The sequence below is a fragment of the Pezoporus wallicus genome, unplaced genomic scaffold (genome assembly GCF_028554395.1).
Source record: "Pezoporus wallicus isolate ANWC-B61680 ecotype Strahan unplaced genomic scaffold, APGP_CSIRO_Pwel_v1 contig_3058, whole genome shotgun sequence".
Lineage (NCBI taxonomy): Eukaryota > Metazoa > Chordata > Aves > Psittaciformes > Psittacidae > Pezoporus > Pezoporus wallicus.
In genome coordinates, this window is record NW_026641153.1 from 4991546 (window position 1) to 5004724 (window position 13179).

Genomic DNA, 13179 nt, shown 5'->3' on the forward strand with positions numbered 1-13179 from the left:
CACCAGAGGCAATGTAGGCCCACTGATGAACGGGATGGGTGCCCTGGTGACAGAAGATACAGAGATGGCAGAGTTACTGAACGCCTTCTTTGTCTCTGTCTACTCTGTTGCAGGCGGTCCTGAAGAGCCCTGTACCCGAGACCTCAGATGAAGTCAGGTCAACGGAGCGGTTTGCCTTAGTCAATGAGGAATGGGTTAGAGACCAGTTGAGCAATCTGGACATCCATAAATCCATGGGTCCAGATGGGATGCACCCGCGGGTGCTGAGGGAACTGGCGGAAGTCATTGCTAGACCACTCTCCATCATCTTTACCAAGTCTTGGGAAACGGGAGAGGTGCCTGAGGACTGGAGGAAAGCAAATGTCACTCCAGTCTTCAAAAAGGGCAAGAAGGAGGACCCGGGTAACTATAGACCGGTCAGCCTCACCTCCATCCCTGGGAAAGTGATGGAACACCTTATCCTTGGTGCCATCTTAAGGCCTATCAAGGATAAGAGGGTTATGAGGGGCAGTCAACATGGCTTCACCAAGGGGAAATCATGCTTGACCAATCTCATAGCCTTTTATGAGGAAATAACACAGTGGATGGATGATGGCAGAGCGGTGGATGTGGTCTACCTTGACTTCAGCAAAGCATTTGACACAGTCTCCCACAGCATCCTCACAGCTAAATTGAGGAAGTGTGGTCTGGATGATCAGGTAGTGAGGTGGACTGTGAACTGGCTGAAGGAGAGAAGCCAGAGAGTTGTAGTCTATGGGGCGGAGTCTAATTGGAGGCCTGTAACTAGTGGAGTGCCTCAAGGGTCGGTACTGGGATCGGTATTATTTAATATATTCATCAACGATTTAGATGAGGGAATTGAGTGTACTATCAGCCAGTTTGCTGATGACACTAAGCTGGGAGGAGTGGCTGACACGCCAGAAGGCTGTGCTGCCATCCAGCGAGACCTGGACAGGCTGGATTGTCAGGCAGGGAATAACTTGATGAAATATAACAAGGGAAAGTGTAGAGTCCTGCATCTGGGCAGGAAACAACCCCAGGTTCCAGTACAGGTTGGGGAATGACCTGTTAGAGAGCAGTGTAGGGGAGAGGGACCTGGGGGTCCTAGTGGACGACAGGATGACCATGAGCCAACACTGTGCCCTTGTGGCTAAGAAGGCCAATGGCATCCTGGGGTGTATTAGAAGGGCCGTGGTTAGTAGGTCGAGAGAGGTCCTCCTTCCCCTCTACTCTGCCCTGGTGAGACTGCATCTGGAATATTGTGTCCAGTTCTGGGCCCCTCAGTTCAAGGACAGGGACCTGCTGGAGAGAGTCCAGCGCAGGGTAACTAAGACGATTAAGGGAGTGGAGCATCTCCCTTATGAGGAAAGACTGAGGGAGCTGGGTCTCTATAGTTTGGAGGAGACTGAGGGGTGACCTTATTAGTGTCTATAAATATATAAAGGGGGAGTGTCACGAGGATGGAGCCTGGCTCTACTCAGTGGCAAACAATGATAGGACAAGGGGTAACGGGTACAAACTGGAACACAAGAGGTTCCACTTAAACTTGAGAAGAAACTTCTTCTCAGTGAGGGTGACGGAACACTGGAACAGGCTGCCCAGGGAGGTTGTGGAGTCTCCTTCCCTGGAGACATTCAAAACCCGCCTGGACACATTCCTGTGTAACATTATCTAGGTGTTCCTGCTCTGGCAGGGGGATTGGACTAGATGATCTTTTGAGGTCCCTTCCAATCTCTGGCACACTGTGATACTGTGAAGATAGAATACATCCTTTGCACATTCCCCCCAGAAAGCACTGTCAAAGATGAGACAATAATAGTCTGCTAATTTGCAGCTAATTTATACAGACACACTACTAAAATGTGCTTAATCCTCCAAGAGATTCAGTTGCTTGACTCCAGATTTCAAAGAAAAGCATGCAAATGCAGCAATAAAATGCATTCTGTTTAATCAAGTGAACACATAACAGACTGATTCACATTGTTTTATGGCATCAAATAACAGTTTCTGATGTGATTCTGTGTTGGAGAAAAGGGGGAGGTTGCTGTAAGTATATTTTAGCAGAGTACTGGAGGTCACAGACAGCTGATTTCTAAATGAAGTGTTAAAGGCTTCCAAAATTTGCCTCTTATGGGAAAATGGAAACTTCCTCTCTCTGCTATATCTTTAACAGAAAGAAAATAATAGCAGATTTCAGCTAAAATATGCCAGTTTAAAATTGCTTAATTGCTGGAAAATGCAATTTTCTTATTTTGAGCTAAATAATGTCTACATACTGGTTTGTATCCACAATGTTAGCACTGCACCACAGACGCTATTAGATTGCATGGAAGAATTGTCAACAGTAACACAACAAACCATTTGGAAGCAGAGCTGAGAAGGGTTATAGAGCAAAGTGTCAGAGCTGACAAAAAACTTCCACTCTCTACTTTATTTGGAAAATAAGAGGGAAAGAGAAGGGAACCAAACAAACCCTATGTGGTATTAAGTCAAATTAAATAGAGGAGTTCATAAACATTAAGGCATTTTGACATTACAGAGATATGGGCTCCGTGATGAGAGAAGAAATGATGTTTTGGAGAATCAACTGTAACCATGGCTTGGAAAAAGTACAGAGAGAGAAGGAAAAAAATAAAGCATAATTTGATGGGAGTGAAATGCTGCAATATTTAAGGAAATGTTGCAGTTCCACCAAACAGCTCAAGTCCACAGCTTCAAATATATTCCCACTTTATTTTATGAATGCCCATCAGATATATATCTTTGATGCTACAGCACACTAGTTGAATAAAAATCAACAACATAAAACCCCTCTTCATAAAAGATCCAAGATGTGACATCCCAAAGCCACAACCATTAACTCTGTGAGCATATCATCTTTGACAACCATATATAAATGACATCATGACAACAAATACAATGTACAATAATAAGTGTGCAATGGTACAAAATATACAAAAAGGAATGTGTATTTAATATACATTCAACAATACCCCATAAAAATTTTTCTTGGGAAAGTGAAGTGCCTTTTCAAGAACAACAAAAAATGTACACCACTTCAATTAAGATGCCTGAAGTATCTCCCATCAAAAGAGTAAAACCTGTGCTCTTTGAGTGGAGATACAAAATAATTGAGCTGAATTTTACCTAAGGAAAAAAGAAAAAAAAAATCTAAACTTCATAATTTTTTTGTCCACATCTACAGTATTATATTTAGAGTGCAGAAAAATCAGTTTAATTTAAATTTTATTTAAAAGCGGGCCCTCTTTTATTGATAGAACTAGCTCAGTCATATAAAATCAAAAATCTATATTCCTTAGAGTAAAAAGACCACTTCTGCCTATGTGTCTTTTCTGGTTTTGATGCATTCCATAATTCACATCATTTTGCTATAATGGAAATGTGAGTCTGACCAGAGGTCAATACAAGACCCGTTGCACATTTTCTCCTGGCTGTATACAAGTCTTGCATAATTTTACTCAAGTATTTTTTGCCTAAGTTTCAGATTCCTTTGAGTTCAACCTCAATGGGAATTTCAGGAAATTATTACAGTGGATATTATGAAGATCTCATGCTTACAATGTGGCTGATTTTATGAAAACATCTACCTAGCTTCAGCTTTTCTAGGCACCATTTTGTGCCCTTCTTCCAAAGTAGGTACTTGCTTCAACAGCAGAAAGCATTTAGATGCTGACCTGCGCAATTACCTAACCCACGCTCAGCTCTGCTGGGCATCTGTCCTCATCAGTCCAGGAACAAAGGTGGCTGAGTGTTTCTAGTAAGCCTCCCATCTGACAAAGCTAATCCCTGATTTCCAGAATTAGAGATTCCTGTCTTAACTCCAGAGTTCAGGCTTCATTGGTTTGCAACACAGGGAAAGGTGATATATTGGCAGCCCAAGGGAGAGTACTGAAACTGCCAATGACCTCTCTTGAAAGGACAAGCTTCCATAGAGAGGAGCAAGTGCAATTTGCACTGTAGGTATCGCTTTACTTCTTTATAGAGTTTGAGCCTGCTTCTGCCTATAAACTCATGGGACCAGAACTACAATTCATACTATAACAATTAGTACATTTAAATCTAACAGCACCAGGTTTTACCCTAACCCTGATGGCCATGACTTAGGCATCAGAACGGGTTCAACTTGCACGTGCAACACCATGTCTCTTGTATTTGAGGCCAATATAGACCATCCAGCTCTCCAAAGTGCTAAAATCAAAAGTACTTTCCAAAGTTCAAAACTCACCTGATGCTCGTTCTGAGTATCATTCACAATTCTGATTTTAAGAGAGACTCACAGTTATGTTACTAAAGGACAATACATTACCTCTGCAAGAGGTTTCAGGCCTCTCTGAAAATCGTGTCTTATGAATATGTGTAGAAGGAGTGATAGGAAATGGAAGGTACCTACAAATCATATGGCATGTCTGAGCAATGCCCAGGTGAATGCAAAAAACGCATGTTATTTGCAGTATGTATATCTCTTCCTGAGTTGAATTTCATTCCCAGTATGGAATCCAAGCGTCTGCTTTCTTTTTTGGCAAGGTACTTGATCACATGGTAAGGCAATCCAATTTTCTGGTTTGCTTCCTGTCTTCTTTCCACCTAAATGGCCAAGCATTTCTCACCAAGATCACCACTACAATGTGTGCCAGAATATGTTTAAAATATGGTCCTGTAAAAATAGATATTAGGTTTGTTTCTTTGAAGGCAGCATTAATTCTTCATATATTCTGGGACCTTGAAGATTTCAGCTGAACGGATTCAAAATGATCTTCCTTCTCCTGCAATGGAAAAGACATTTCTCATCAAGTGGGATTCCTCAAATTCACATCCAATCACATCCAACAGTTACTGTAGTCATTCCTTCTCTTAATATCTCCAGAGCAGCCTTTGCCAAACACTTTGGTTTATTTCTGCCCTGGTCATTAAGTTAACAGTTTGATTCTTTGTTATTTAATAACACTATTAATTCTGTAAGAATTTGCAGAAGTAATTAAAACGTGCCATATATATTGTTCATAGTACTTACTTGAGAGAGTACAGGGCAAGTTTGCATTTCATACTCTTAGTATAAGACAGGTAGTAAGAGGTAGGCAATTGCAAGGTAATCATATCTATGGTTATCATTTAAGGTGTTAAAGTGTTTCCTATAATAAATATAATATTTGAGGGAAAGTCGGCGAATGTGATCACCACTGCCTCACTCCTGGATTCCCATCTGTCCTGGGTTCAGCAGTAGCAGTCATTTTTCTCCTTCTTAGTAGCTGGTGCAGTGCTGTGTTCTTGACTTTCAGACTGGGAACAGTGCTGATAACACTGATGTTTTTAGTTGCTGTTCAGTAATGTTTACTCTGACCAAGGACTTTGTGAGTCTCATTCACTGCCAGGGAGGAGGGGAAGCTGTGATGAAGCACAGACAGGACACCTGACCCAAACTAGCCAAAGAGGTATTCCATGCCGCAGCACGTCATGCCCAGTATATAAACTGGGGGCAGTGACCCGGAAGGGCTAGATCACTGATCAGTCGGGCTGGGTATCGGTCAGCTGGTGATGAGATGTTGTATTCTCTTCCCTTGTTATTTCCCTTATCATTATTACTACTGGTGGTAGCAGCAGTGGCTTCTGTTACAACTTAGTTACTGGACTGTTCTTATCTCAACCCGTGGGAGTTAGATTCTTTCTATTCTCCTCCCCATCCCTCTGGGAGCGGGGCGAGGAAGTGGGGAGGGGGGGGGTGAGCGAGCGGCTGAGTGGTTCTTGTTGCTGACTGGTCTTAAACCACGACACCATCACAACTTCTCTGGGAAATCCACAGGACAAAAAGACTCTACAAATCCTCTGACTCCTTAAAAGTCAGGGCTGGAGGGTTGAGTTTTCTTTCATCTGTTTTTCTTTTCATCTGCAGGGTGACAGCCTAGGACATCTTGCCACCAGGCCTCAGGGTGAGAAGTGTGGACGTACAGGTTACTGCATGTGAATAACCCAATGGTCTATGTAAAAGCAAAAAATTAAGGAGCCCTAATAAAACCACTCACTAGAAAATGCTGGTTCTTGCTTCGTGTACCTTTCATACCTGTTGATTTACACAAACAGTTTGGAAACTATGTTAAACTAATCTCATGATCTCTTGTTTAAAGCCATCTCACTTAGATCAGGATAGCCTAGCACAGACATGAGAAAGAGCAGGGAAGAAAAATGTCCTAATGCTATCCTGCAGAAAAGTAGGATTTTTTTGTTCCAAAGGACCTGGTATTGTTATGCTGCAGACAACAGATGGAACCAGAACAACCTCAATCTGAAGCAGTTTCATAATTCTTTAACTTCTACATTCTCATTAAAAAAAAGAGTAATTGCTTTCCATATTACAGCCCAAGCCCTAAATTCCCAGGGTACCCAAACCCACTAATAGCTTCATGAGACATTTTGCTTCAGAGAAATGCCATTGCCTGAAGCTTGAACATATAGCTAGAATACTTCAAACTTTTCTTTATCTCTCAGTTTATGTTTCTCTTCTTTTTCTCCCTTGTTTTCCTCTGTATATTTTTTCCTTATTTTACATGCACATGCAGCAAGAGATGAATGTCCTCTTTTTTTTGCATAAATTAAAAGTGATGCTTACAGCATTTGTTTTGGAGAAATATATATAACATTAGAGTTATCTGGAGGGATACAGGACACAGAGCTCAGTAAGCTAATGAGGTACTGGAAGCTGAGTTTGCCAGCTATGATTGTCTAGCAGGAAAAAAGGAGCCATCTTAGAAACATCTGACAGGCTTGTTTAAACAGGGGAGAATACTCAGGGAGCCTGAAAAATGGATATAGGAATGTTAAAATGCTCTTTTTGAGTCCAAATAGGCATTCAAGTGGTCTGAAAGCTAAAGCACTAAAGCTTAAAGAGGGAAACCAAAACAAAACAATAAAACTATACACACACACCAAAACAAACAAACAAACAATCAAAACCCACTTAGAGAATCACTGCTTTCAATTGGAAGGGACCTTAAAGCTCATCCAGTTCCACCCTCTGCCATGGGCAGGGACACCTTCCACTAGAGCAGGTTGTTCCAAGCCCCTGTGTCCAACCTGGCCTTGAACACTGCCAGGGATGGGGCAGCCACAGCTTCTCTGGGCACCCTGTGCCAGAGAATAAGAACCATCACAGGGAAGGACTTCTGCCTAAGAGCTCATCTCAATCTCCCCTCTGGCAGGTTAAAGCCATTCCCCTTGGCCTGTTGCTACATACCCTTCTCCAAAGCCCCTGTCCAGCTTTCTTGTAGCCCCTTTAGGCACTGGAGCTGCTCTAAGGTCTCCCTTTAAGGAGCCTTCTCTTCTCCAGGCTGAACCAACCCAGTTCTCTTAGCCGGGCTCCAGAGCAGAGGTGCTGCAGCCCTCAGAGCGTCTTCGTATCCTCCTCTGGGCTCACTCCAACACTCTCCTATGCTTTCATCTCTATACTTATAATCAGGAAGGAGCCCACGGTTGGTCATGCACATGGAGTCAGCAAAGGTTTTACACTTATCAGGTGTACAGCAAAACATGACCTTCTCTAGCAGCGCTGGTCATTACACTCAGCCACAGCCAGCCAAGCCATTTCACAGTCAAAAACACATCATCAGTGTTTCAAAGTCAGTCCCTGTAGGATTCCAAATGGAATCAACCTCCACTTTTTGCAACACCACCACAAAATCTGATGTGATTTGTTTTTATTTACATTTTTTATATTCTCAGTATTGAATTAGGAATGAATATTCAATTTCTTCCCCTTTCCAAAGGGAACAATATTGATTTTTGCATGACAAATAAGTCAGGCTGGGGTCAAGGGAAAGTTCCACATATTAGCTGTGTAATGGCAACTTCTCCAAAGAGAAGAGAAAAAACAGGGGGAAAAGAAAAAAAAGGGAGGCACAAAGGGCTTAATTATGTTGCACTCAATCACAGAAAGGTAAAAAAAAACTGAATAGAAGAAAAAAATCTCAAAATTTAACATTCTGAAATATTATTTGGAGAAGAAACAAGAGAGTGACTTTTTAAAATAAACCTTTATCATAATCTTTTAAGAAACCTTCCGTTATGAAACAACTCATTTCAGCAAAACTGAAAGGAAAAACGTTATCCAACTTTATCCTGATCATAACAGATCCCCCTGCTGCACTATTAAAGATAACACTACCTTTCCCATACCGCAAGGCATTTGGAATAAATTCCAAAGTGCTTATGGGATGTATCACAATGGTCCTTTGTTGTTCCTCTCCAAAATGTTCTCAAAGGACACCAAAGACCTTTGTGCTATGAATTCAGACATGCAACAACCCACATCTCATGTGCTGCAGGACAAAATGCTTTTTGCTGTTGCTCCCCAGTGAAATGGGAAGTTTACAGTACAGCAATGGGAAGTTGGCTGTACTGGGTAACAGGCTGTGGCCAATGCCTCCTCTTCATCCTATAGTATTCCGAACAGTAGAATCCTATAGTATTCTGGATTATGGTTCTCAAGTTAGCCATGAAGCCAGCCCAGGTGAGCTGCAAGAAGCTGGCTGGTGGCTAAGTTCCCAGTGTTACTTTTCTATAATAGCTGTGTTTGCCTCAGCAATGGAGGTGGCTGGTACAAATATAGGCAGAGAGGTCCACACCACCATTAACTGCTCTTTTTAGGCATCACCCAAAGAAGAAGGAATGCTACAAAAATCTCTCTGCAGAAGAGGGAGCATTTACTCAATACCCTGCAATATACAGTGGATTTCAGCAGATTGAGTATGGACTGGGTGTAGGAGTCTGCACAAAGCAGTGTGCAAATTAGCATCACAGCCTCATTGCATCCAGTCATAAATAAAGGTAATAATTATTTTTAGTATTAATGGTAATAATTACTACTCACCTTTGTTGCCAGGGACTTGAGCTTCCCCAGCAGTGACTGCTTATTTGAATATACTATTTCTTCTTCATTATCTTCTCCTTCCATTATAGCACAGCTGTCAGCAGCTGGCAGCTCACACTCTTTTGAGTTCGCTGTCATCACTAATTTTGAATATTTATACTCCAGCCTGAAGACATAAAGCCAGACAGGCACAGATTTTTTTACAAATGTCCCATGTACAATGATTTCATAATTTAGATTATCTGCAGTCCTTCCACATAGTTACTTCAGATGTATTTATGGGAAATTAGTTACTTTTCAATCATTACAAACATGTAACCAAAATAGTATTAACCATACATCAAGCTCCTGCTCTCCACATTAGTCCTATATCCTTATGAAAAAGCCATGTTTTCCCAAGAGACCACAAGTAGGTCTAAAGGTTTTCCTGCATGAAGAAATGTGACCTGACTTCTTTTTGAGGCAATAGCAGGTCTGACTTCAGAATCTACATCACACTCCTTTCCAAGAAGGCTATATGGGAGAGGAGAGATGTGTAACAGTGTGGCAGGAAGCAGCAAGGTGTTGGGGCTATGATACTGGAGTCTGGGTTTGGTGAAGCTGGTGGTGTTAAGGGGCAATGAAATCTGATGGTGGTGGAATCACATTTTAGTAGCTTATGACATGAGATATGGGAAGCAGAGGACAATGGGGATGAGGAGTACATTCAGTCTGAGAAGCAGGAATCTTTTGGGTGTGTACCAGATGCACCCTGCCAAAACAGACCTAAGCAATATACATTCAAGAACCTTATTTTAACCCAGCTGAAAAGGAACTAATTAAACTGAAGAGATACCCTTTTGGTCTTCAGATTTTGAGAAAGCTGTGTTGCTTCGGGACCTATAAGCAATAGGGGTCAAAAAGACAGAAATGCCCTAACAAATTACTGTGGACTTCCTAATATTTTCCTGACCAGTGTTTCTGATAGCCACTGTTGGATAAACACACCAAATATTGGCATTTCTCACCAACATTGTTATAAGGTCAAACTCATGAAATGTCTTCATTTCTTGATGTTCACTACATCAAGCTTTTAATTTACTTTTGTATGGAACATAATTTGCAGCACGTACTTTTGGTTCTTCTTCCAAAAATAGCAGGTCAAGGCTATGAGCAGAACAGCTGTGAAAGCACCAACACCGGCTCCAACTTTCAGCCAAAAATCCACTGTTTCACAAGTGCTTGTCCTTTTTTCTGGCAAGGGAACTCCTTTAATGCAGTGCTTTGGCTCATTCCATACATACAAGGTTTCCTTTCAAACAGAAAACACCAAAACGTGAGCTACTTGTAGAAAAAGGCAGAACTGTTTAGAGCTGAAGAAAACAAGCTGTTTTGAAGTAGAAAGGTTAGACATCTTTTCAACAACTACTTCAGATTTTCAGACTCTAAGGGGAGTCATATTGTGTACTCAATTGTCCCCTTGCTTGTGCCTGCAGGTTCAGGCATAGCCAAAGGATTTTCTCTTCCATATCGCTCTTCACCTGGCACCATATGGGTTAGACAGCGACTGTGAATGTGTTGTGCCCTTGTGCCCACACTGGAGCTGTTGATCAACAGGACAGTTCTGAACCTGTGAAAGAACTTTGTCTAGAGAAGAGGACTGAAGTCCTTTGGGTACTCCATCCTTCACAAATAACTTGCCTGCATGCATATAGAGTCCACATTCCTGCCCACATAGCTGGTCAGCACAAGTCAGCTCTGCTGCAGAAAACACAATGCCATTGGCACAAATATCCCTGAGTCTCAACACAGCAATAAGACTTGCACCCAGCCAGCTCAGAGCCTGCACTGAAGTTTCCCAACTCTACCTGCACTTTCATATAGATTTGCATATCAAACTTCAAGAGTCCAAGTTATACCCAAAGGAACCCATCTGACTTAAGAGACATGGGCCCTGTACCTGAAGTCCTTTCTTGCAGGCTCCCTCAATCTCATGGTAGTCTTGCTCCGTGCAGAGAGGGCAAGCTTCTGCACTTTCCCATATGAAGTAGAAAGTGCATCCATCACAGGTGCCCGCAGGGCATGAGCTAGGAGGAGAGCAAAGCTTAGTTAACACTTACGAAACACTCTGGGGCTTGCATCCTCACTCCACATTCTACTGCTGAAGGCTGTTAATACTAAATACAACAAATGGGTAAACATCTATCAAGTCAGCAGATAGAAAAAAATGGGGAAATTATTTTTCCCAGTTTATAAAATGCTTTCTCAAGTGAAAACAGATGTTCAGCTGTCAAAGGTCTAAAATAACAGCTCAGTTCCTGGCAGCAAGTGCTACTCACACACCTGCGATGAAGAGAAGAGAAAGAAACAAGCCTTGGAGATCAGCAGAAGTATTCCAGCATTCTACCAGCACAGGCTAGCCTGGCACATGCCTCTGTTGTTGTTCTCCTGCACTGGGTGACTGTTCAATACGAATGCTGCTGCCTGGTTCCTGTTGTTGTTCTAATGATGTCTGGGTGATTTCATCCATATGGAATGGACTTGTCCTGTCATGGTTAATTACTGGAAGGATGTTCACCAGTTAATGAAGAGATAACAGCTTCTCCAGTCTAAAGAAGACTAATGACCCTATTTTGTATTCAGCCTGCAGAAGGAAGTTGAACTGGCAATGGCAGGACATTCATGCAGTTTTTGTTACTGACAATTTCATCAGTCTAGCAGCAGCATTGCCCAGAAGCCCATGCAAGAATCTAGGTCATGTAAATGTGGAACATATTCATACAGAAAAATGGATTTTTCTATATCATCTGGAAATCTGTTATCCTGATTGGAAGGACTGAGGAATGGCTTCAAACTGAAAGAGGGGAGATTTAGATGAGATATTAGGAAGAAGTTCTTCCCTGTGAGGGTGCTGAGGCACTGGCACAGGGTGCCCAGAGAAGCTGTGGCTGCCCCATCCCTGGCAGTGTTCAAGGCCAGGTTGGATGGGGCTTGGAGCAACCTGCTCTAGTGGAAGGTGTCACTGCCCATGGCAGGGGTTGGAACTGGATGAGCTTTAAGGTCCTTTCCAACCCAAAGCAGTCTGGGATTCTATGACTGAAAAATCCACAGCCCTAAAAGCTCATTCTGTCTTATCCTGATTTGAATAACTGGCAACTGTCCTCTCTGGATTATGGAACAGTCTTTCAATGTACACAATAAAAGCACTGACAGGCGCTTCCCCTCAACTACTTTCATCTTATAGTATAACTTCATGTGATACTAAACACTATGTCTGGAGGATCAAGGATTTACAGGCAGTACTATTTGACATGTATCACATACCTCACTGTTTGAAAGTAGCTGTCTGACTGCTGAGCTAATCAAAGGGGGCTAGGAAGGGAGAAGTCAATAAGAACTGCGATAAAGTACATCATGTCATCTGTGTGCCGCTTCTGCCCATGACTACACTTGTAAAAGCAAGGTAGGTTAATCTTCCTCAGTACCATTGCGTTATCACAGCTCATACTGTGTTTCACCTATAACACTAGAAGGACACCTGGAGGATTTTCACATGGCAGCTGATAGACAGTGGCTTGTTGTCCAGCATAATTTGTAGTGTAGTGTCTCAGGTCCCTAAGAAACTGAAGTAAGCATCTCCAAAGGTGTTGGAACTTAAATCACTCATCCATCACAAGTAGGTGACTCTTCGCCTTCATTCAGGTGAGCATGGTTCACCTGTCTCAAGACAGGGATCAAAGAGGATCCCACACTTCTCACACTTTTAGCTTTTGGGAATAAGACTTAACATTTGGAAAGGGGAATGAGCAAGAGTGCTATCAGCAGATTTATAGTAACATCCAGACAGACCAAAATGCACCCTGACTGTCAAAGAGGAGGGTGAGCAGAGCTGAGGGGAGCTTCTGAAGAATCACAATATTGCTAAAGAGAAACAGAATTACTTCTTTTACTGTTTTTTCTCTCAACTTTTCAGGTTTGCAGAAGATTTTTGTAGCCCCTTTTATCAAAGTGAAGGGGAAAAAAAGGTCAGGCAACTTAAACACAACTGGTACAAGGAGTCCAGGACACAAACTGGAAAGACAAGACATATGGAACTTGAAATAGACAGAGTTAGGTCTTGCAACAGCAGATTTCATAGTTCCTATGACAGGTTAAAAAGAAAATCACTTTGTCCACAGCCACTGCTGTAGATGAAAGCAGAACACCTCTCAAAGCTGCAGCTAGGCAGCTCTAATCAGCAGACCAAAGCTCAAAATCAGGAACTGAAATAAAGGAGAAGGGAAGACAAGAAAACATCACTACATTTTCTTTTGGCTTTAAGC

General features: G+C 42.2%; 1 protein-coding gene across 1 annotated transcript in view; it reads right to left on the reverse strand.

Annotated features, from left to right (window-relative positions):
- Nucleotides 1-2713: 2713 nt before the first annotated feature.
- Nucleotides 2714-13179, reverse strand: part of ELAPOR2 (endosome-lysosome associated apoptosis and autophagy regulator family member 2) — a 103509-nt gene continuing 93043 nt past the window's right edge. Inside the window, exons 19-22 of the mRNA XM_057422458.1 lie at nucleotides 10818-10944; nucleotides 9991-10169; nucleotides 8879-9044; nucleotides 2714-4784 (exon numbers count right to left, since the gene is read on the reverse strand). Coding sequence (XP_057278441.1) covers nucleotides 4725-4784; nucleotides 8879-9044; nucleotides 9991-10169; nucleotides 10818-10944 — 532 coding nt within the window. The 3' untranslated portion in view covers nucleotides 2714-4724. The remainder of the gene's footprint in view (nucleotides 4785-8878; nucleotides 9045-9990; nucleotides 10170-10817; nucleotides 10945-13179) is intronic.